The sequence below is a fragment of the Orycteropus afer genome, unplaced genomic scaffold (assembly GCF_000298275.1).
Source record: "Orycteropus afer afer isolate SDZICR_OR568_19922 unplaced genomic scaffold, OryAfe1.0 scaffold00358, whole genome shotgun sequence".
In the NCBI taxonomy this organism is placed as follows: Eukaryota; Metazoa; Chordata; class Mammalia; order Tubulidentata; family Orycteropodidae; genus Orycteropus; species Orycteropus afer.
The window spans coordinates 266,843-291,926 of NW_006921945.1; the positions used below are offsets into that span (position 1 = coordinate 266,843).

The window sequence follows — 25,084 nt, forward strand, 5'->3', positions numbered from 1 at the left end:
AAAAAAAAAGTGTCTGCTGCTGCCGCCATGATGATCAGCACCACCCCTTCCCCAACCCATCCTCAACCACATCGCCACCAGCACCATCACCTCCACCACTCACCCTCACTCCACCACCACTATCACCATCATCTCCACCTCCACCTCCAGCTCCACCGCCATCACCACCACAACCAACAGCAACACCACCACCCCCACATCACTACCATCACCCTTGCTCCCACCTACACTTCTACCTCCACCACCACCACCGTTACCTTCCACTCCCACCACTACTACTCCTATTACTTTGCAGTGCTTAGAGAGGCCACAAACCTACTGGTCATTGAAACCTGCTGATTGCCTTTTATGCTATAATCTACCTGTCTCCATGAAACATCAACAAGCCCAGTAATCATACGAGAGCCATAAAAAACGAATGTGCTTAAGATGGTTCGTGGCACACAGATGTGCTGTGTAAACATTTAGCATCAATCAAGTTCCTTCCTACCTCAGTGTACTGCTGAGTGACAAGCTCTGGGGTTGGCCCCAAGACTACATAAAAGTCCAGAACTCCCCCTGTGGTGCGATATGTCAGGGCAGGCATGGGCTGGAACGTTACATCTGAAAGTATAGGAGGACACAATCAACCTGGATGCCTTCGAGGTGAGGTGTGACTCCTGGAGTTCACACCTTCTCTCTCTTGCTGTGGCCCCTACTGTAGAGAATCAAGAGCAGATAGTTTGCACAACACCCTCACAGAGTTGGAGGAGCTAAAGTGAACCCCATAGGGCCTCACCTCCAGATTCATTTTCTCTTTGGTGTGTTTTATTATCTTCTATAGTTAATTATTCTGCTCCTTCTTTAGGTATTATTATAACTTTTTTTTTTAAATTTTAATAGTTTAAGCCTCACAAGAAGTTACAGAAATCATACTGAGAGTTCCAAGGCGCACAGCACCCAGAGTCCCTCAGTGACAATATTGATATAATACCCTGCCCTCTCACCAGATGGCTGGCGGTTCAAACCCACCAGCCACTCCTCGGAAGGAAGGTTGGGCAATCCTTCTTCCGTAGTGATACTGCCTCGGAAACCCAAGGAGGGGTCGCTATGAGTCAGGGCTGACTCGACGGCACATAACAACAACAACCTCCGGTATAGATAGACTTTATTTGGCTATCACCAGATTTTATATGCATCCATTTTCCCACCCCTGGATTTAACGCTTTTCTATACACCATACCAATCTTCTCCACACCCCGCCCCACCCCACAGTGAGTTCTCTGACTCAGAGCTTCACTCATCCAAACTATGGAGACAGCTCCCACGGGCTGACCTCCAGGGAGGATAGCTGACTTGCTTGGTTATGTTATTCCTTCTTATGTGACTTTTGTCAAACAAGAATTAGGTTAGTTCTTATTATTATCTCTTAAGAACTCAGCTAAACAGAAAATGAAAATATAGCAAACAACAACAACCCAGCAAAAAACACCATCCACCAGATAATGATTTTCACTTCCCAGGCAGCAAGGCCAAATACCTCTGAAGTTACCCAAGAATGATTGGCTCACAACATAAAGAGGAGATAGTGCCCAGTCTTACCCATGGCATTGCTGTTGAGCAGAAGCACTCCGTGGGCACTGCCATCCCCCTCCAGTGCCATGTAGTAGGGGTGCACACCATAGGAGTTCTTCTTGTACTGGGGAAGTTATGGGGGAGAAGTGGCGGAAAGTTAAAAGACATTGTGACTTAACAAAAATTGACCTCTGCGATGGGTCCAGTCCTCTCTGTGGCATCCATTAAATCACGAGCAACAAAGAAGCATGGGAACTGGCCCATTTTCCTAAGAGCAGAATGTGGCCATCCATGCTGGCTCTGGGAAGATGCTGCAGTAAGTGTGCACAGGGTGTGGGAGAGAGGTGAAGACAGATCGAGAAAGCGCTGTCCTTACCCCTGGGGGCTGGTCCCGGGAGAACATGCCCCATGTGTTCCAGTTCAGGTCTCTCCGGAAAGCCGTGTGCTCAGTTTCCCCAAAGCCATAGAGGTACTGGGAGGGGAGGCGGGTGGAGATGCGAATGAACATGTCGTTGAAGGTGAAGCCAAGGACCTGTGAGTCCCAGCTGCAACACAAGGGGCGGGTTTGGAAAAGACATGAGTTCAAAGAGATCCCTTTCAAAGATGGTAGGACTCTTGATTCACCCTTCCCAGAACCTGCTCCTTCCCAAACAAAACATCAACTCCATCTGACAAAAACAATTGTAGATACTGTTTCCAGGGTCTTTCTCTCTATCACCATCTCCTTCCGGATTTCTCCAAAGCATGCAGCCTAATCACTTCTCACCATCTCAACTGCACCCAGTCCTCACTGCCACTCTTGACGCCACACAGCATCCAGAGTAAGCACTGGACTCTTAACCAAGAGGCTGCCAGTTCAAACCCACCCAGAGGTGCCATGGAAGTAAAGCCTGAAGGCCTGCTTCTGGAAGGTTACAGCCTTGAAAACCGTGTGACGCACAGTCCAACCGCACAGAATCGACTCAATGGCAACACCAGGGCACACCCATCGCTCCCCTGTTTGCAGTGGTTCCTCAATCAACCATCTCGGGGAGGCTTCGAGGCCACCTCTGATCCAGAGCCTGCCTAACACGCAGCTTCATCCCCAGCACCACCTCCCTACTGGCCACATTGCTCCAACGACCTCAGCATCTCCTGTTCTTTCAATGCCGAGGTTGCCCCAGCATGGGCCTGTGCCCCCTGTGCCCTTACTATTTCCTCTGTCTGAATGCTCTCTCCTCCTCCAGGCTCTATATAGGGAGCTTCTGCCCTCACCCAGGTCCTATTTCTAGTGTCATCTCCTTGGAGGCATTTCTCTGACCACGGTATCAAAAGCAGTAGCCTCTCCCAATCTCCCAGTTATCCTGTTCTATGTCTTACATAGCAGTCATCACTATCTATACTGCCTTGTTTGTATTTCAACTTACTTTATATTTGCTATTTACCAAGACCTCTTGTCATGAGAAGAGAAACCTCGTATATCTATAACCACAGTGCACCTTGTTTAGAATCACCTCATAAACACTTATTGGATGAAGACCCAGGTGCATGCGACCACCTCGGTCATATTCATAAAGATTTCCCATGAGAACAGCCCAAAGGAAACAACATTTTCACGAGGCTGGGAAAGGAGTGGGGATGGTTTGAGCCTGTCCCAGGACAATGGGCCGAGTGGTGAATGTCTGGGGACCCTCAATTCCACTTACATGACAGTGCCTGAGCTCTTCCGGCGAATTTCAATCCCAAATGGGTTCTTAATGCGGATGTCATAGAGCCGCCCCTCAGAGGTGCTAGACGGCACCTGGGGTATGTTGAGAGGCACTGGGACTTCATACCGCTTGTTGTTGGGATCGTAAATCTAGGGCCAGGGGAAATAGATTTTAGGCAAAGACAATTCTCTTAAAGCTTAAACTTAAACTTCCACCCTCAGCAGAACGCTGATGTCTTTGAGAAAGAGTCTGAATGCTGTACTCATGACACCTGGGATTTAATCAAAACATCAAAGAATAGCATCCGATCTGATATTGTTATAAGTCTGCTCATCTTCGTTATGAGGCCTCCATTAAGCCAACACGTGCACGTGTCGTTGTTGCCGTCTTGAAAGACCAGCCTGGAAGCAACTGTGTTTATGACTATGTTTTATTACTTTGTGTGTGGGCGTGAGTGCATATAAAAACCTGCAAATTTTTCTAAATGGGACAACCATAAGCTCTATTTGATTGTGATAATCATAGATGCCTTTGCTAAACATGAGCTCTGACTTCATTATTAAGTACGACCGTGAAACCTGTGAGAGGCGGCGCTCGGCTGGACAGCCCTGCTTGTCTGGGTGTCACAAGTTTACCCCCTTTGATGGAGTATCCTTACCACTGTTCCATTGCTCTCTGTTAGTGGACAACATTTGAGTTTTCCTTTTCGGACACTTCTCTGCCTTACACAGGTGTTACTGTATATTCCTACCTGATTCTGTACCAGACACTGGAGATAACAAACGAGTCAGGCATGGTTATTGATTTTTAAGAAACTCCCACGCTGATGGGAGGTGAGTGACACACAGTCACAACGTCTGGTGATGAGTGCTACTGTAGAGACATGCAGAAGGGCTGTGAGGCTAGCAGTGTTTGTGGGAGATTGGGACAGTTGCATACAGCAAACATAGGCTGCACCCTAAAAGCTTCATGGCCATTAACCAAGCACAGAAAGGAGATAAAGTCACTCCAGGCAGAAACACAGCAAAGCCCAAGGCAGGGAGTATTGGTGTGGGCTCGGAAAGCCATTCCTCTGAAGAGAGCCACAGTAGGGTAGGCAGAGTAGGAGGAGGTAGTGGCAAGAGTTAAGGCTGGAGACCCAAGGGAGTTGGTTTGTTTCAACCCCACTGAATGCTCCCATGTGCCAGTGCTCCGTGGAAGACGGAGATAACAGGAGTTTTGTGGCTGCAGAAGAGGAGGTAAAAGAATGCAGAGTCTCGTTGATGACCGCTTGTGAGGAGACTTCAGACGATACCACACTGAGCCCTCGTGGAGCAGTGGCTAAGTACTCAGCTGCTAACGGAAGGGTTGGCAGTTCAAACCTACCAACTGCTCTGTAGGAAACAGACGTGGCAATCTGTTTCTGTAAAGATGATGACTTCAGAAACACTATGGGGCAGTTCTACTCTGTCCCGCAGGATCTGTACGAGTCAGAATTGACTCAACAACACACAACAGCAGCAACAACCTTGACTGCTAGCAAAACACAATGGAGCTGGAAGTGACCTTGATGGTGGGACTTAATACACGCACTGCATTACCTTGAACTGCAGCATGGTATCTTTATGGTAGGTGACGGTCAGGCGGAGGTTGGCCACAGGGGTTGATGGGAAGGCGTTGGCATAAAGAGCAGCCTTTAAGGAGATGTCAGCGGTGGCCCCATGTGCATCATACTGAACACCACTGACAGAGTAGAGATCACTGACGAAATAGCACAAAGGGACTCCCTGGGTACTGGATTCCTGCAACAGAAGGCCGAAGTCACCGATCAGCACGTGGTGCAAGGATCACTCGGAGGAAAGGGGTCAGAATGGGAATTTTCAGGGCAAGAAAGCAGCCCACCCCTCATCAGCTCATATACCATCTGATGGTGACATAACCAAAAACAAACCCAAACCCACCACCAGCAAGTCGATTCCGACTCACAGCACCCCTAGAGGACAGAGTAGAACTGCCCCATAGGGTTTCCATGGCTGCAATGTTTACAAAGCAGACTGCCACATCTTTCTCTTGCAGGGTGGTGATATAAGCCCTTTGCATCCCTGGTCTCTGGGAAATTATTTGCAGGACCACCCACTCCCGTCCCAACTATTCTTCACGTCCAGATAGAGCTCAGGGTCCTCTGGAAGTCCTTGCTCCCACCGGTTGTCAGCAGTTACCCATCTGCCCTCATTAACTTTGCAAACAGTGTGGAAAGGAGTCTGGCATCCATCAGTGCGAGCTTACCTCCCAGACACAGCCACGGGCTGTGCAGTTCTCTGCAGAGGCTCCTTGCTCATCAGGGTAGCAGTCAATTTTCTCTGCATCACTTATATGCCACTCCACTGTGTATGCCTCTCCCAGGACAAGGTTAAGCTCTGTGATAATGGCCACCTGTAGGAACAGGAAGTGACAAGGACCTTCATCCTCAGGACAAGGTCTTGTAGGACAGGAAGTAGAAATGGCCCTGACTCTCATCAATCCAATCCCAAAGCCTTGGAGCTGATCTGAACAGGCCTAAGGGAAACCGCTGGTGAAGACTGCACCACCCTCTCAGAATCTCCGACACACATGCTGGAAAGGCTCAGGTCAAGTACACCGTCTACCACCACTCCTGTTTCCTCCTTCCCTGAGTCTTCTTCTTTCTCTGAATCTTCTGAGGAAGCTCCTTCTGCACTTTCCACACAAACACACAGTGACAAGCAAACCTAGGCTCTCTTCTGGCCTCCACTCCCCAGGACATTGTCCACCTTGGTCTGAGGTAGTAGCAAGAACGTAGGAATAAAAATTGTATGACCCAGTCTCACCCCATTCTATGGTGGAAATTTAGACAGATTTAGGCAATTCTGTGGTCTCAGTTTTATCAACTCCAAATTTAGCAAGGTGGAAAAATCATGAACTTTCCTTTCATACCTCACAGCCCAGCCTCTTCCCTTCTCTAACTGCAAGGGCTCAAATCTGAGCCATCCTTCATGGAATCCCACCACCATTCACACACCAAACACTTGTCTAAACACTTTTCATGGAGTGTATGTGTGCGTCCCTTCTCTCAGTAGCAGTTTCCCTAAGGAATGTCCAAGCATGCCTGGAGTAATGAAGTCACATCATGATGAAGGTCACTTCTCCCAGTTCCTCCCCAGTGTAAACTCATCTGGCACTTCCTTGTCCTGTTCATCTCCCCAAGAAAACACTCACCCCACAGTACGGCCTTAACTCAAGGCTCACGATAGGCCCTTTGAGAATCAGACCAAATTACATCAAAATGACCTTCTCATTCCAGCGCCAGCCAGTAAAAACCAGTAGCTGTCACAGGGATTTCAACTCACAGGGCCCCCATGTGTGTCACAGTAGAACTGTGCTCTGGGGGGCATCTAATGGCTGATTTTTGAGAAGTAGACCATCAGGTCTTTCTTCCAAGGTGCCTCTCAGGGGGACTCAAACCTCCAACCTTTCAGTCTACAGCCAAGTGTGTCAACCATTTGCATGACCCAGGGATTCCTCCGATATCTAAAGTCGTCCAAAACTTGGCCATAATGTTATCTATCCAAACTGACCTCCTTCCAACAATATCAGACTCACAGATGAACACAAATTCCTGGGGTTGGCTTAGTCTGCTGTCTCAACCTGGAACGTGTCATCCAGGCTAATGGTGCCCACTTATGGAATATGCTGCTAGCCACCTGCCCTATAAACCTTTCTTACCCACTCTTTTAGCTTGACCCAGAGTCCCAGATAAAGATCTACATTGATAATCCACACAGCACAGCTGTGGTCATTGATGAGTACAAGTCCCCTGGGGCCTGCTGGGCATGTGTTTCTTCTGGACTTCAGGACCTGCCCCTCACCTTTGCCCCTTCCTCTTGCTTCCTCTTTTTTTCTGCTAGACTAGGACCTTGGTGGCTGGACCTAAGCAGAAATGACATCAGCCCTGACACCCTGAGCTGCTGAGCAATGCCAGCTACTAAGCATCTTCTAAACCTCCTACTGCCCATGAAAAACCCATCTGCTCAGACACCACTTTTCTGGGCTTTGCTTTCTTGCAGCTGAATACAACCCTCTGTGATATAACTGCTTTAATCCTGCCTCCTCCAAGAAGTTTGCTCAACTGCCTCATAAGAGTTGAACATGTCATTCTCAAGCCTGCTTACAGATCTTACAATGGACATAAGAAAAACTAGCATTGCCTAATATGCTGGTTTCAGCTCCCTGCCCCCTTCCCAGTAGTTTCATGTGTACAGACTGTATCTCCCCTTCATCCAAATTCAAGGGATAAAAGATCTCCTTTGGTCTTATGTTCACTAAACACGCACTGAGTGTATTGTCACATGGGCTTCCTCCCAAATAGTCCTGTCTGTTGCCATACACATAACCAACCTTATTCTTATTCTTTATTTCTAACTTTATAATCGATGCATCACCGATGAGTGTTGTCAGCACAAAATGTCAAATGTGGTTGATTTGCCATTTATAATAAAACGCTAAATGTGCTTATTTTCTCCAGATTTAGAAATCCCCTCACAATCCATGCAGACACAGCAGCTTCTCATCTGTGCTCCCCTGGGAAACCAGCTGTAAGGATGGCCCCTCAGGAAACCAGTAGTAAGGAGCACTTGGGGAAAGGATTCTTCAAAACACTAAGGTGTCAAAGGAATGGATTGCAACCTGTTCCATAATGTCAGGTCTCATTACAAGTGAGGAAAAATTACTATATTATTATAATCTACTCAAGTAAGTAGGGAGCCGACTGGTGCAGTGGTTAAGTGCTCAGCTGCTAACCAACTGAAAGGTTGACAGTTCAAGCTTACCACCAGCTCAACAGGAGAAAGATGTGGTAGTTGGCTTCCATAAAGATGACAGCCTGGGAAACACCAGGGGGCACTTCTACTCTGTCCTACAGGGTTGCTATAAGTTGGAATCAACTCAATGATAATGAGTTTAATCAAATACGTGCCATTAGCTAAGATTGAAAATATGCCTTAAAAATGTGTATGTTGTAAAATGGTACAACCATTGTGGAAAGCAGTATGGTGATTTCTTCGAAAATTGGAACTAGAAATACCATTTGACCCAGCTATTCCATTACTAGGTATATATCCTAAAGAAGTGAAAGCCATGACAAGAACAGACATATGCATACCCATGTTCATCGTGGCACTATTTACAATAGCCAAAAGATGGAAACAACCTAGGTGTCCATCAACTGAGGAATGGATTTCCAAATTATGGTACATACACACAATGGAATACTATGCAACCCTAAAGAATAATGTAGAATCTGAAAACACCACATAACGTAGATGAACTTGGAGGACATTATGCTGAGTGAAATAAGTCAATCACAAAAGGACAAACATTGTATTAGTCTATTATTGTAAAAGTCAAGGAAATGCTCATCTATAGAAGGACATTTTCTTTGTTGGTTACCAGGGGTGGGAAGGGAGGGTAGAGAATACAGTTAGATAGATAGAGATAAGTTTTGATTTGGGTGAAGAGAAAGGCAATGTACCAAATGTGAGTGATCAATATAGTGGCATTGAGGAAGAGAAAGACAGAGAGGTATGTGGGAAATACAGACAACAAAGATGAACGCTTTTGCACATACAGTACTTCATTGTCAGTGAAGGCAAACACGGGTATATGGGTGGATAGATGGGTAGACAGGCTGAACGATTAGGCATGTCTATGAAATGAGAAGTGTATCCAAGAACATATATAGGGTTGGTAGTCAATGGTCCTATAAGGTTATGTGAATGATCAGAATTCCCAGGTGTATAGTAGAGCTGACAAGGGGCAAGGTTGTGGTCATGGCTTAGTAACAGCCAGCTACCCAGAGGGACTGAGTAGTTGAACCCTTGGGCTCAGGACCATAGTCGCAGAGGACACCAAGCTCAATTGGCATAACATACTACACAAAACATTGTTCCATCTCCTACTGTGGCGAGTAGCGACTGGGATCTTAAAAGCTAGCAAGCTGCCATCTAGATGCAATGATGGATCTCTCCTCATCCAGAGCAAAGAAGAATGAAGAAAACCAAAAATTCATGGAAAAAATTAGTCCTAGTGATGAGTACACCATCCAATCTGCAGCCTATACGACTATGAGACCAGAAGAACTAGACGGTGCCTGGCTACCACTGTCATCCACTTGCAAGGGGATCTATGTAGACAGGGAGAACAATGTGGAACAAAACTCAAAATCATTTGGAAAAAAAAAAAAGCGGGGGGGACCAGGTTTGCTGGCCTGATGGAGCCTGGTGGAACCACTGAGATGATGGCTCCTAGCTGCCCTTCAGGCCTGGAATTGAACGCACGCCTGTGGCTTCCAGCCAAACAATGGACAGGCATATGAGCTGAACATTTACCTGAGGTAGATACACTCCTTGGAGAGAACAACCATGGGAGAAAGAAGGGCTGCTTATGCACAGGGAGACAGCTCAGGGGGCAGGAGTGTATGGAGGGATGGACACTGGGAAGAGGTAACTATGGGGAGGAAGTGGGAGGGAAGCTGTTGCATTGTGGTAAATTGTGATCAATGTCATGAGACAAAGTGTATGTGAACTGTTGTATGGAAAGTGTATTTGCTCTGTAAATTTTCACCCAAATCACAATAAAAAGAAAAAAAAATATGTATGTTGACAAGAATTTCTATCTCAAGCGAGTAAGAAAACTTACACTTGGAATTCATCCTTAATTGAGACTCCATCTCCCCTTTCTCCTTCAGGTACTCTTTTCCCCACACCCCTATGTTTTCACTCTGTTCCCACAGCCCTATGTTCTTCTTGTCCCATCTTAACTATTGCTGGTCAGTGAGAGCACACCGAGGGGCAGAGAAGGAAGGAAGGACGTCAAGGCCATTTTACCTAAGTTCCTTTCCTCAGCAGCTCCTAACTCATCCTAGCTGTGGCCTCTCCCCCTACTTTTCTATCCCACCCCTCAGGCCTCTCCATCATGGGCCTCAGGGTGTGCTCTGGTCCTTCCGGAGCTCATGAGACTTGCAAGAAGGAGCCCCGCGAGGCAATTCTTGATAAGACGTCTCAACAGAACAGGGTTTACCTGGAGGTTAGGGTCATACGTGATTTTAGGGGAAGTCTGACTTGGGACACCATTGTGCTTCACTGTAATGTTGGCAAGTTGCTGGATCCCAAAGATTTTAATCTCCTTAAATGCCAAATTATTGGGGTCTTTGTAGGTTGAGTGTGAAATCTTCACATCCAAGTGGTTCTGCAAAACAAATAAGTAAAATCCACCTGTCATACACAAATGTTCAAGGCACCCAAATACCCACTGTCGACCAGTTGCCTAACTGCAGATCCTCATGTCCTCTAGACCACAGAATTCCATCCCAGATCAACCACCCCAAATGCCTTGTAGCTATCTCTACTAATGTGTGTTCAAGGAATACAAGCACACTTTTTAATCCACTAACCAAAACATTATTTAAAAATTGGGAACACATGTACAGACATGCACACAGAAAGATGTTTTTAAAAACTGCATTTAGAAACACTGACTCTTTTTGATTTAACCATATTACCACCTCCTTTTGCCAACATGGATGATTCAATTTTGGGGAGCTCAGTCATAAATTGAAATGTGTTCACCTATATTCAGGAATGCATACAAAGCCACAGGTACAATTGCATATACACACCAACACACACGAGGTGATGATCAGATGAAAGCCAACACATGAGATTCATAAAAGTGTGTTACTCACCTGGGAGACAGAAAACTCACAGAAGAGATACATGTCTTTGGCCACAGTGTCTGAAAGTGAGAGGAGGACCATTAGGCTCTGCCTACCACAGAGGGACATATCAACCAATGCCCCCCCCCCAAAAAAAAGAAGCTGTATCTTGAGAAGACAAGGTTATGAGCACTCTCCAAGACTAAGCCACTGCTTTTCCCACCCTTTCCACTAAAACAAATGCACTGCTGTCAAGTCAGATCCAACTCACAGCGAACCCTCCTTGGGTTTCTGAGGCAGTATCACTATGGAAGTAGACTGCCCAGTCTTCCTTCCGAGGAGTGGATGGTGGGTTTGAACTGTCAGCCTTCTGGTTAGCAGTCAAATGCCTTAGGCACTTCCAAGGCATATGCTTCAAGCAAATCTATCTCCTAAGCTTGAGACCCTACATTTGTTAGTACACTGGATATAGGAAAATGTGCTAGAAACATGGCTAGATAAATGTGGTTGGATAAACTAGAGGGTCCTCAAAAATGAGGAAAATCCTCAATGATGGACTGACACAATGACCACCACAATGGACTTGAACATGGCAATGGTTGTGAGGATGGCACAGGACCGGGCAACGTTTCATCCTGTTGGTCCACAAGGTCAGCATGAGGCAGAGCTAACACAGCAAGAACTAACAGCAACAGATGAATGCCTCCTACCAGCGTGCATCCACGTGGCCTCACAGCATGAGGACTTCTTTAGATCAGTACCATTTGCTCATAAGTATGTTTAGAGAGATGTGTACATTGGATTGCATGTACAGACTTGCACACTTTTCTACCAGGTGCTGGTTGACCACAAAATGACAACCTATTTATATTGCTGGTGGACAGTAGAATTCTAAAAGTTAGGATGAGTTTTTCTTCCATCTGTGGTCCCTCTACCACTATGCTGGAGGAGCACAACCGGAAACAAAATCCAGTCAATGACCAGCAGGTGTGAAGGGCCATGGACCAAACATGCAGGTTCAGAAATGGCAGCACAATGGTGGCAGCCCTCACCGTTGGTTTCCCCGTCATCCCAGAAAAGTTCCCCTTTGGCTTCTCTCTTCTCATCTAGGGCAATGATAAGGCCAAGCGGGTTCCGTCGACTGCAGGAAACAAGAGTTATGTAAGAGACAAAGCCTTAGGAATCAGAGAATGTTGCCACGTGAACTGGGAATATGTCCATCGAATTTCAAACGAGAGAAGCTCCTAGTGGCAGATGGCTCTGCTTTACTCCAGACATGAAGGCAAAATAGATGGGAGTATCTTTCTCTGATATCAGTAATGCCACAGGAGATAGAAAACTCGAAACATTTGCAATACAAAAAAAAAAAAAATTAAAAAGTGGCATAGGAGGCAAGAATCTGAGCAATGGAATCATGTCAATTGCTTCAGTAAAAGCTGCTGACGTGACCGCTGCCAAGAACATAGACCAGCAGGAAGGAGAGGAGTGTGAGACAAGGGTTGGAGCAGCTGCTGGCGTGAGAGGCCAGCTGCGGGACAAGGGCATAGGGGAAGGGGGGGACTTCTCCTTGCCTCCAGAAAACCAGATGCACCGCCAAGGAGTCGGACCCGACTCACAATGACCCCTCCTTGGGTTTCCAAGGTGGTATCACTATGGAAGTAGGTTGCCCAACCTTCCTTCCAAGGAGTGGCTGGTGGGTTTGAACCACCAGCCTTCTGGTTCGCAGTCAAGTGCTTTAGGCACTACACCACCAGAGCTCCCTCTCCTTGCCTCAGGACCACTTTTATACAGAAACCAATAAGACAATACAATAACTAACTCTACAACAGCCCCCTTCTTTATTGGATTTATGATGAGTTTGTATGATTAGTTTGTTTCAACGATCTGCTTTACAATTTAGAACAGGAAACACATGCCAGTACTCAGAGATGCTGAGACAGATGACAGAGAAGGAGGTGGGAAGAGAACGCAATGTGACTCGGAGTCTCTCTTACCTGACCACTCCTCTGGGGTAGCTCCCAGTGCCTCCCCTGAGAGATCTGCCTGTTGTTTGCTTTCACTGTCCTGACTGGCAGACCTGGTGACCTGCTCCCATGAAGATTTACAGTCTCAGAAATCCTGTCGGAAAGGTCTACTCTTTCCTGTAGGGTTGTTTGAGCTGAACTCTACTCAACAGCACACAACAACAATAGCAAAGACTCCTGATAATAACACTTTCAAAATAACTGTTCTGGTTCCCTAGTGCCACTCTGACGAGAATATACCACAATGGGATGGCCTGAACAAACAGGAGGTTATTCTCTTACAGTTTGGGAGGTTAGAAGTCCAAGTTCCAAAGCCCTAGGGGCTGTGTGAAAGCCCCTCGACCTTGGGCTTCAGCTCTGCCTCTTGCTCCTGGCCCACTGAAGCCAGAAGCATGTCTTCACTCAGGCAGCTACTGGCTGTTGAGGCTACCAAGCCCAAGGTTGACAAATAAAAAGGCACAGGCCCAACGTAACCAAACCACATGGCAGCCCATTAATTCAAGTCCATTGTAAGTCCCAAGGTCAGCAGGAGCATGGCAGGCTGCTGAACAATGACATGGCTACATGCAGGGTCCAAGCATGCCATAAGCTAGAGACCACTCCCAAAGCTGTTTCTTATATACGGGAAGCAGACCACATACCCAAAGGCTGCTCACAGTAGATTCCACCATGGAGTCTCATCATCTGAATACTACATCCAGCTGCCCAGCCACACAACCAGGCCCAGCCAAGCTGACACACAAACATAACCACCCCAATAACTGATTGGAATATTTTTTAAATGTTCTGGAAATCAGCTGAGGAGCAAGAAACAGGTAGTTCCATTTCTACGATCCTGTTATAAATCAGTTCCGACATAAGTGGAATACCTCTTTTTCTTTCTTTTTTTTTTTTTCAGTTTTCATTATTCTCAGAATCTTTATAAATCTAAACCTTATTTGTCTTTAGAGCTTGGCATGAGAATGATAACATCAGCAACTTACTCACTGTGACTTGTACGTAATACATATTATAAGTAGTAAAATGATAAGATGTTAAAAAAAAAAAAAAGGAGAGAGAGTCGTAAGTACTGTTGATCATAACTTGAGTTGGCCATAAGTCAGGAACTACCTGTATGTGAAATGATCAGAAAGTTGGAAGCGGACTCATGCTCTCTGCTGGGAGACTTAGGGGAGTTTCTTGAAAGTACAATCTGGTGTTGATGGGAAGGACCATTAAGAAATCAACATGCCTCCGTTCACATGGAGCAACAGAAGAAGAGGAGTCAGGAATCAGAGGAGGAAATGGAATGTGTGGCTAATTGCCTCCATGAACAACTGCCTTCTATGCTATGAGACTAGAAGAACTGGATAGTGCCTGGCTACCAGTACTGAATGTTTTGATAAAGAGTCCATAAAACTATCTTGGTCAAAATGGGTAGAAATGTAGAACACAATTTCAAATGCTTAATGTAATCAAGACTTTCTGGAGCTATTGAGGCTGGATAGACCCCTAAAGCTATTGCTCTGAGAGAAATAATGTTTCAGCCCTAAAATTGAAACCAAAAATGTCTCCTGAAGTCTTATTTGAAGCAAGTCTTCTTTGCCTTTACATTTGTGTTCTTTTACAGAATTATCTATATGAGATCAAGTTGACAACACCAACTCAAAAGGTTAGATGAGAAACTTAGGGAGCATTGAGTTTGAGTTAATGGTGATGGAATCATTTGGAAAAGGAAAGTAAAAATGGTCGCATAACTTGAAGAATGCAATCAATGCCATTGAGTTGTGCATGTATGAATTGTTTAAATGGTGTATCTTTGTTGTGCACATTTTCACCACAATTAAAAATAAATAAATAAAAACAATAAAATTTTGGAAAGAATGCACCAGGCAAAGAATGTTGGTCAGAGCACTAAGTGCAGATGCCCAAGGGCAGCAGAATGGAGGGATACACTTGCACTGCAGAAATGTTTTTAGCATGGCTGGTCTCTTGGTGAGTATTAAGGTGTGGCAGGAGATATAGCTGTGAGGGTAACTGGCAACCAGATTGTGATTGTCCTTAAACACACTGTCAATTCAAGACTTTGGACTTGAAAGTCTTGAATTAAGACAGCAGGAGAACCATGGGCTCAGAGTTTCATTTTAGAAAGATAGTGTCAGTGTCAGTGTGCCGAACAGCCTGACGCTGAGCAACTACAGAAAAGAAACCAGCGCTGGATCCGAGCTTCCCAGCTGCCAGTCCCCTAAACTGTTTACAGTTGAAGAAATCCAGGCAGGAAAGAAGGTTCTAAAGAAAAGACATGATCCCAGCCCCCAAAGCACTCCCAGGATAGATAGATAGATGGATAGATAGATAGATGGATGGATAGATGGACAGGCAGGCAGATAGATGATGGATAGATAGATAGATTAACAGACAGATAAATAGATGGGTGGGTAGATGGATAGATGGATGGATAGACAAACAGGTAGGTGGATGGATGGATGGATGGATGGACGGATGGATGGAAAGATAAGCAGGCAGATGGATAGATAGATAGATAGATAGATAGATAGACAGATAGACAGACAAAGGTGATAGACAGGCAGATGATAGGTGGATACGTTGGGAGAGCCACAGGTGTGTACGTGTGTCTCTTCAGTCACCTTAACACAGCTACAGCCCTACAATGCCGTCAGATGAGCAGCAGTGGCACGGGGCAGACTGGCCGCTGGTGGGGTTGCTTTTTGAAGCAGGGCATGAATCTCAGGAAGGAGAGCTCGGTGGGAGCAGGGTGGGGGGCTCCTCAGAGTGCAGGGTGGGGGTGGGCCTCACCACCAGGAAATGGGTCGGGAAACCACGGGTAGACAGTCTGGTCAGAGCAGGGACAGCAGCCAGCATTGTGGTTTGAGGAACTGAGGAGTTTCCCCGGACACAGAGCTCTGAGCAGTAACCTGGGACAGCCCTGACAAACCCGGGACAGACGACCACCTTGGCAGGCAGTGTGGTTTGAGGAGAAGCTAGGGGCGCTAGGGAAAGACAGTGGTGCACAGCTCTAACTCAGTGGCTTTCTCAAGAGCTTTGGTGTGAACAGCAGGCGGGGCAGGGGTGACGGTCCAAAGGGAGCCCACAGCCTCCAGTACCTGGCCTCGGTGGTGGTGCTGGGCTGCTGGGTGGGGAAGATGTAGCCGCCTCGCAGGTGCAGTCCAATTTTGTCTCCGGGAAGGTCCAGCTCTACCTGCTGCTTCCTCCACTGTAGCCGGGCCCCCTGAGTGTTCAGAGAAACACGGACGGGGCTGGGAGCTGCACACTCCCTCCACCAATGGCCCCAGCAGCAGTATCTGCAGCTCTGCCCGCTTCCACCAGCTGCATAGGCAGTGCAACACGAGCCAAGCAAAACAATGGGCACAACAGGCCTTGCTTCAGTTGGGGGGCTGTAGACCATGCTGCCCGCCGGGGCTGCACACATGAGTGGGAAGTGCCAGACCAGCAGCCTGGCCCTGCCCAAGCCCCAACGGCCCGGACGAGCCAAGACGGGCTCACGAGGACTCGGTCCGTGTCTGACTGCTGAGTAAAACATGTGAGGATGGTCCTTCCAGCCTCCGTGTGGACTGACACTGTGACCTGGCTCACTGTGTCCCACTCTGCTGAGAAGTCACGGAAACACCCTTGGGGAGCCCTCCACGCGTCCTCTCCCCAGAGGCCTCATGTCCTGCCAGCGGCCACCGTGCACTCACAAGTTTGCACGCAGCCAAAGCTACTCACAGTCTCGTAGTCATACCAGACGCCATCAGGCACATAAGCTGGCACTTTCTCCGCACCCTGAAAGGGAAAAGAACCCTGTCTCCGTGGCCCAGCCTCTGAAGGGGATCAACAGATTCCCCAGCGTCCCCAGGGAACCTTCCTAATTGCACCCCAGATGGCAGAGAAGACCTTTCTGTCCCTGTCCCCAACTGTGCCTTTCTTCTGCCTTTTTCCTAGGAATCAGAGACACACTAGCTCTGCAGCCCAGCGGGACCACATCAGGAGTAATGACAATTAAAGCTAGTAATAGCGTAACTCATTTTGGGGGGAAAGTTCCAGCTTGGCAAGTTTGAAAGATTACCTCATCTACTGTTGCAGCAACCCTAAACGGGAGGCACCATCCACCCCGCTTTCAGAGGTGAGGGGTGATACGTCCCTTGCCCCCGTCACACAGGTGCTGAGTGGCATGCAGTGAGCACACGGGGGCCAGTCTGACCCTAGGGTGTGGGGACAGCTATCCACTCTGCCTCTGTGTCAGGGCCGTCAGAAGCAGACAACCAAACCCGCATCACCCCAGCTGCCACAGCAACTCCTACACTGGCTGGGAACTTGGTCAAGAGTGAAAGTCTTTTGGAGACTTTAAGTGTCAGGCATCCAGCATTCCAAAGCCACACCCTGCCAAGGCTGGCCCAGCCCGGTGTCAGAAATGGGTCGGGAGAAGAGACAAGAGAGGGCAGGAGGAGCAGAGCAGGAAGAGAAGCAGAGAGCAAGGGGGTGCCCTTCGAGAAGACTTGCCTCATCCAAAACTGGGGTGATGAGGAGGCCCGGCCCCCACAGAAACTGCCGATGCACGCCCCAAGTGCTGTTGTCATTGTAGAACCTGGGGACCAGAGACACCATCCCTGAGGTTTGGCCAGTGCCCCTGGCCACTCTGCACAGCCTGTCCACACATGCAGGCTGCCTTCTGGGCCAATCCCCCAAATTATTCTGTGACCCTCATCCAACCCACCTCCCAGCCCCAGAGACAGATCCACTATCCCAGCCTCTTCCTAGTTCATGCAGCCTCCCCCTCCTGCATCAGGTTGGATGGAAGTTTCCATCCGAGCGTCTACACTGGGAGATCCTAGAATGGCTACTATGGCTGTATATGCCCTGTCCCCCTTTCAAAATAGAAAGTAAAACTTTAGACCTTCAGTTGACTTACAAGCAGGACATGGGTCTGACCAGGAAAGTCAGCAGGTAATTTAAGCTTTCACCCTTTTATCTTCTAGACTACCTATGTTTTAACAGGAAATTCCAGGAAATAGCAAAATCTTAGACAAACAAATGAATATACAATAGTGGAAATAGAGGGTATGTGTCACATTCATTGCAGAGTTGAGCATATTTTGACAAGAAAAGCCATTTAAGCACCCTTTTCAGACTTGAGTTACAGATGCCCATTGGGTGGCAATAAGAAGAAATTTGGAGTCCTGGATATTTTCTAGAATACTCTTATTTGTATGTAAATGGCTGACCCATTCCTAGAAGCTGAAAATAGACCTTAAATCATAGTGCCCTTTATGACCAATTTATCCAATCCTTTAAACCATGACCAAAGACATGGAGGATCAAAGGACTTAAATAAGTTTTCTAAGTTATAGAGTAGACCCCGAGTCCACAACTCAGAGCCCAAGTCTCTCCCTTAAAGGGAGCAGACCATAGAACTTCAATATACGCTGGAATAGTATCTAGACAGTGATCACCCTGCAAATGCCAACTCGCTGCTTCAGTTTGCAGTCCCTGGGGGATGTAAACGGTGAACGTGCTCAGCTGCTAACCTAGGAGCTGGAATCTCAAGTTCACAGTGGCACCTTGCAAGACAGGCCTGATCATTGACTTTCACCAAATCAGCTATTGGATACCATTGGGAGCACAGTGGTCCTCTGACACACGGGGCTGCCCTGAGTCCGGGTCAACCTGATGCCCACTGGTCGTTATCAGTCCAGTTTGGAGCAGGATCTGAATAACCGCTTGAACTGCTTCACTTTTCACTCTGACGTTATGAGCACGTCATCTGGGTGCACCAAGACCCCTCGGTGTCCGGGAACTCACTCGTGCAGCAGCGGCCGGGCCACGGTGTCCCCGCGGGTGTGTGCCCGGTAGAAGAGGGTGTAGAGGTAAGGCAGCAGGGTATACCGGATGCTCAGGTAGTGTCTGGAGGAGTTCAGCAGCAGGGAGTCGGTTCCGAAGGAGGCGGGGTCCTGGTCCTAGAGGAAGACACAGGGGCTGCACTGTGGCTGAGGCTTCACAGAAGCCCCGGGAGAACTCCAGGCCACCAAGCAGGTCATCACTGAGCGGCCGGGAGCCTCCACTCCAACCTGGGCTCTGAGCAGGGCCAGTGGCCAAGGGAGGTCAGCAACAAAGCAAGGGCTGCCCTGCCTCATCATAAGCTCTCTGGCATCGTCCTCAGAAAGTTGCCAGTTAAACAATCTTGAAATCTTTGATTTTCATTACAAAATGAGCCCCGTAGATAAAATGCAAGAGGTTTGAGGAAACCCTTCAGAGATGCCAACAGCAGACCAAAACCAACCCAAACTCACAGCCATGGAGTCATTTCTGACTCAGAGCGACCCCTCCTTGGGTTTCTGAGGAGGTATCTCTATGGAAGTAAATTGCCTAATCTTCCTTCCGAGGAGTAGCTGGTGGGTTTGAATGCCAGCCTTCTGGTTAGCAGTCAAACGCCTTAGGCACTACTCCACCAGAGCTCCCAACAGCAGAAGTAAGGTACAAATGGTGAGTATGCTCAGGAGCTAACTGAAAGGTTGGGGGTTCGAGTCCACCCAGAGGCACCTCAGAAGAAAGACTAGTGATCTATTTCCAAAACATCGGCGATTGGAGACTCTGCAGAGCACAGGTCTACTCTGACACACACAGGGTCACCATGAGGCGGAGCTGACTTGACAGGCACTGGGCTTTCAAAGACTTGCTACGGGCACTGGGTAGCTGCAAATGGTGGGGATATGAGCCCAAGGGAGGCACATGGCCAAGGCTGACTCAACAGGTCTCAACAGGATGCAGACAGACCCACTGTCAACACACACCGTGTGTCTGTGGTTCATATCTCCTGGGACCCTCACCTTGTAGCCTTGTCCATTGTGATTCCGGGAAAACGGATAGAACGCTCCTAGCTGCATCCACCTCCTGCAGAGCTCCTCAGAGGTGTTCATCGCAAAGCCACAGATGTCAGGACCCACCTGGAGGACACACCGACAGTAGGACGCCCAATCCCACCACCTCCCTTCCTTCCTACCAGGGACCTCCCAGTGGAGGCTGCCAACACCTCTTACTGGAAAGGCTAGTACCGTGTGGACAGACTTGTCCACCATTTACCCTTTGGTAACTTTGAGTATGTTACCTAACCTTCTGTGCCTCAGTTTCCTCATTGTATTAAAGTGGGTACTAATTACTTACACAGGATTTTAGTAAGTGACATGATGCTAGCAAAGCACTTAGCATACAGTAGCTTTTGAGGAACAAACCCCATTGCCCTCAAGTTGATTCTAACTCACAGTGACTGTATAGGGCAGAATATAACTGCCTCATACTGTTTCCCAGATTTATCTTTGTGGAATCAGGCTACCATATCTTTCTCCTATGGTGCAGCTGTTGGTTCAAACCACTGACCTTCAGGTTGGCAGACAAGTGCTTAACCAGTGTTCCCCCAGGATTCCTTTTTGATGAATAGTAGCCAGTCATACTGCTGATAGCATTCTGAGTGCACTGCTACCACTAGACTCTACTCCATCATTCACCTATCCAAAAACCTGCAGGTGCTCTTTGCTGCTTTTCCCATTAGGCCTGCACCACCTGGTCCCAATCCATTTTCCAGCACCATTTTCTAACCTTGGCCCCCAAGTCTCCCATCCCTAGAGACAACAAATACCCCTACTGTTCTCCCTTGGGTTTCTCTCTCAATCTCAAAATTACCTTCTCCACAGTTAGTCTGGTGAACTATGACCACTTTTCAAAGTCAAGTCAAGAGCCAATTTTTCCACTGATTTCCTGAATCTCTTCCCCAACTCGCTGGCAATGTACTCTGGTCAGGGACTCTCTGGCCCACACACTCTGGTCAGGATAGCAAGTTCCTTGCTCAGAATCTCCCTTAGCATTAAGTCATATGCCCCAGTTAGCACTTGTAGCTTTTGTGTAATTATTGGGTTATTTGAGAGTTATTCATATCTATCTCTTCTGACTAAACTACAAACTCTTGGGGGAGGAGAAGGTGTTTTTGTTACCATGCCTACATACTTTTCTCCATTCTCCCAATTCATACCTAGGTCAGTGCCTAGCACACAGTTGTTGTTCTTGTTGTTGTTAGGTGCTGTCTAGTAAGCTCCAACTCACAGCAACCCTATGTAAACAGACCAAAACACTGCCGGGTCCTGCACCATCCTTACTACAATCCTTGCTATATCTGAGCCCATCATTGCAGCCACTGTGTCCATCCATCTTGTTGAGGGCCTTTCCCTCTTTCACTGACCCTCCACTTTGTTGTTGTTTGTTGTTGTTATGTGCTGTCAAGTCGGACCCGACTCATAGGGACCCCTCCTTGGGTTTCCGAGGCAGTATCACTACTTCCTTCTGCCCAACCTTCCTTCTGAGGAGTGGCTGGTGGGTTTAAACCGCCAGGCTTCTGGTTAGTAGTCAAGTGCCTTAGGCACTATGCTACCAGAGCTCCTACCCTCCACTTTATCAAGTATGATATCCTTCTCCAGGGGAATAGTCCCTTCTGACAACATGACCAAAGTAAGTGAGATGAAGTCTGGTCATTCTTCCTTCCAGGGAGCATTCCAGCTGTACCTCTTCCAGGACAGATCTGTTAGTTCTTTTGGAAGCCCATTGTATTTTCAGGATTCTTAGCCAATACCACAAGTCAACAGCATCAACTCTTCTTCAGTCTTCCTTATTCATTGTCCAGCTTTCACATCCATATGAGGTGATTGAAAACACCATGGCTTGAGTTAGGTGCACCTTAGTCTTAAAAGAGACATCTTTGCTCTTCAGCACTTTAAAGAGGTCTTTTGCAGCAGATTTTCCTAGTGGAATACGAACTCTGATTTCTTGACTGCTGCTTCCACGGGTGTTGATTGTGGAACCAATATGAAATCAGCACACAGTAGGAGAGCATAATACATATGTTGAAATTAACTAAAAGATGTCAAAGCCAGCTCTAGGGTAGGACAACGGTCTCTTTACTCATCTGAGTGCTGGATTCACAGATGATGTGTTCAGCTTGTGATTTTCATCAGCTATGTACTCAACGATGTGTGTGTGTACACTTCTGTGCATAAATGCTCTGTCTCCATAGGAAGCAATGCTCTGGTGACACTACTTCCAGGTGGCCTTATCTTCATGAGCTCAGGAAAGAACATGGAGGCCTCAGAGCCACACTATGTATGAAGCTCTTGCTCCCAAGACATTAAATCCCAGAGCCATGGTGACAGGAGAGCAGTGCTTTATGGTTTGGAAATTTCTAGAAAGAGGCTTTCTGGGGATTGAGTATCACAAGAGAATTTGGGATGGGTACTTACCATTGGAATACCAAAAAGGTTGAACTCGAGCACCCCAGGGATGGACCATCGAAGGTCATCCCAGGTGGCCGCGTTGTCCCCTAGCCAATGGGCTGCAAACTTGCCAGACCCCACAAAGGTAGAGCGGGTTATGATGAAGCTTCTCTTATTGGGGAAAACAGTCTTGACAGCTCTAGAAGCAGAGAGAGATTTAGAGACACAATGTGGGACTTCAGCTCACCTCCAGGAAAACCAAAACCAAACCCACTGCCACTGAGTCAACTGCAACTCATAGTGACCACGGGACAGGGTAGAACTGCCCATAAGGTTTCCAAGGCTGTTAGCCTTTATGGAAACAGGCCGCCTCGTCTTTCTCCCATGAGGCAGCTGGTAGGTTTGCCAAACTTTTGGTTAGCAGCTGAATGCTTAACCACTGTGCCACCAGAGCTCCTCACAGTAAGTACAGTAAGTGTTCAATATCTTTTCTTCACTATAGAATCTGAGTCCACACACAAAGCATGGTAGAAGGATGCTGAGCCAGTGTTGAAAACTCCAACACACACAGATATCGACCAGTCACACACCCTCCACACTCCAGTCTAGATAGGTGGTGCAGAGAGACACCATGGCCTTTGGACTCATGCGGAAACAGGCTTAAATTTTGCTTTTGCTATTTATTAGCTCTTTGACCTAGGGCAAGTTACTTCACCTTTCTTTCTTCCAACATTTGCTCCATTCATCCCTCCTTTCTTTCATTTTGTACACTCAACATTTTTTATCAGATTCCCTGTTTCCTAGGTGCCAGGCAGTTTCTTTAGTCATTCAGTAAGGATGATCGTATTTTTCTTGCATTTCTCTTTTGAAAAATAATGTGAACGAGTCACTCATCACCTAGGAAGAGAGATGACAGGACCGTGGACTCGGTCTACAGGGGGAAGACGGACAACGGGACCATATACTCTGTCTACAGAAGGAAGGCAGATAACAGGACCAAGCACTCAGTCTACAGCAGGAAGACGGATGACAGGACCATGTACTCCATCTACAGCATCCTTACTCGGCTGTGGCAATCGCCATGGAGTAGCCATATAGGTTGTGGACATCATACTGCTTGCCCCAGTGCTGCACGGCATCCATGCAGAGGGTCTTGCTGAACAGGTACCCATCCAGGACCCCTGGAGCAAGAGAAGGGCAGTCAGTCACAGCCTGGATGCCCTGGCCTTTGGTTACCAAGGTAGGTTACTGTGGCCAGCCTGCATGCAGTCACGCTGCATCCTCACCACACTGGGGTAGTTTCTTCATGCAGAGATGGGTCGTGCTGACCCCCGGCCTCCCACCTGCGACTCCCACCTGTGACTAGAGGCAGGCATCTGGAGCAGAGGATCTACTCAGGCTCCAGGTTCAAGCTGAGTTCTGCAAACTGACCGAAGTGGCCCAAGAGTTGGACGGACGCATAAATTAAGTTCTGACCCCACCTCTCCCTTGACCACATGTTATAAAGAACAATTTCCCAGCCTCTCTTTCCTCAGTGTCTTCTTTTCCATTCCCACACCCCACTCTGTCTGGGTCCGTATTATATTCAGATCTAAGTATTGCCATAGCTTCTCGACGTCTTGTTCACTTCTGGCTTATCTTCTAGTTCATCCTTCCCATTAATGCCAGATTAATCTTTCTCCAACCACCTGAGTTCCTCTTACTAACATATACATAGCGTCTATCATCAAGGGTATGAAGTGTCAACTGTTTAGTTCCCATCCAAGCCCCTGTACCCTAGCCTCCAGCCTGTCTTCCCTGATTGCCTAAGTTCTCAACAGAATGGGCCAACCAACATCCAAACCAGTTGTTCTTGAGCCCATTCTGACTGCTGGCCACCCCAAGTGTGCCTGAGTAAGATCTATGCTCCATAGGCTTTTTGGTGGTTGATTTTTCGGAAGCAGATCACCAGGGCTTTCCTTCAAGGCACTTCTGGGTGGCTCTGAACCTGCAAACTCTCAGCACCTCTTCACACACCAGAAAGGAAGCCCTTCTAAAATGCTCTGAACTAGAGGCCTTTCTCAGTCAAGAAGCAATCTGCCTGTGGGCCTCTAGCATGTTTCCTACTGTAAGGAATGCCTGAGTGCGGGGCCACAAAGTAGGAGACAGCTTTGACCAAAGTTCCATCACAGCTCACTGGCCCCACGATAGTGCCTCTGACTCTGTACTCTCGAGCCCTGGGGCTCTGGCTCCCTTTCCTCCCACGGTTCCTGTTTGCTCCTCCCACTGCTGACACCACTGGGCTTCACCCTCTCCTGTGGACCAGACCTGGCTTCCAGGTCTCTCTCCTGGTAAGCCCATGGGAATGCACACTCAGGAGTGACAAACTAACCACCAGTCTTGGGCTCCCACACTGTATCCCCTCTGGTCCTTTCTCTTGGTCTTCTGCACCATATCCTCTCTGGACCTCTTCCTGGAGCCAGCACAGGCCACAGGTGGAGGGCTCAACTGTCCCCTTTGAATTTATGACTCACTTAGGAAAGCATGCTCTTTTGTTAGGTGCCGTCGAGTCAGGTCTGACTCACAGTGACCCCATGGACAAGAGACTGAAGCACTGCTTGGTTCTGGCCATCCACGTTTTCATTTTCTTTTATGGTCTCCTTTTCATACTATCCATTGGTTCCTCTCCCTGTGCACATTGCTGCACAAACTTCCTTGCCAGACCATCCACAGCCTTTCTTGTTGTTGTTAGGTGCCATCGCAGAACGAAACATGGCCTGATCCCATGCCAGCTCCACGATCCCTGCTATACTTGAGCCCATCATCGCAGCCACCATGTCAATCCATCTCGTTGAAGGGCTCCCCCTCTTTCGTCGACCCTCC

The 25,084-nt window shown here is 47.7% G+C and overlaps 1 protein-coding gene across 1 annotated transcript in view; it reads right to left on the bottom strand.

Moving 5' to 3' along the window:
• Positions 1-25,084, bottom strand: part of LOC103207213 — a 207,685-nt gene that overhangs the window by 152,043 nt on the left and 30,558 nt on the right. Inside the window, exons 14-29 of the mRNA XM_042782527.1 lie at positions 23,286-23,403; positions 22,250-22,421; positions 19,796-19,912; positions 18,771-18,925; positions 17,472-17,556; positions 16,698-16,754; positions 16,076-16,200; positions 12,000-12,088; positions 10,978-11,027; positions 10,314-10,481; positions 5,508-5,654; positions 4,823-5,023; positions 3,240-3,391; positions 1,931-2,099; positions 1,582-1,678; positions 491-603 (exon numbers count right to left, since the gene is read on the bottom strand). Coding sequence (XP_042638461.1) covers positions 491-603; positions 1,582-1,678; positions 1,931-2,099; positions 3,240-3,391; positions 4,823-5,023; positions 5,508-5,654; positions 10,314-10,481; positions 10,978-11,027; positions 12,000-12,088; positions 16,076-16,200; positions 16,698-16,754; positions 17,472-17,556; positions 18,771-18,925; positions 19,796-19,912; positions 22,250-22,421; positions 23,286-23,403 — 2,015 coding nt within the window. The remainder of the gene's footprint in view (positions 1-490; positions 604-1,581; positions 1,679-1,930; positions 2,100-3,239; positions 3,392-4,822; positions 5,024-5,507; positions 5,655-10,313; positions 10,482-10,977; positions 11,028-11,999; positions 12,089-16,075; positions 16,201-16,697; positions 16,755-17,471; positions 17,557-18,770; positions 18,926-19,795; positions 19,913-22,249; positions 22,422-23,285; positions 23,404-25,084) is intronic.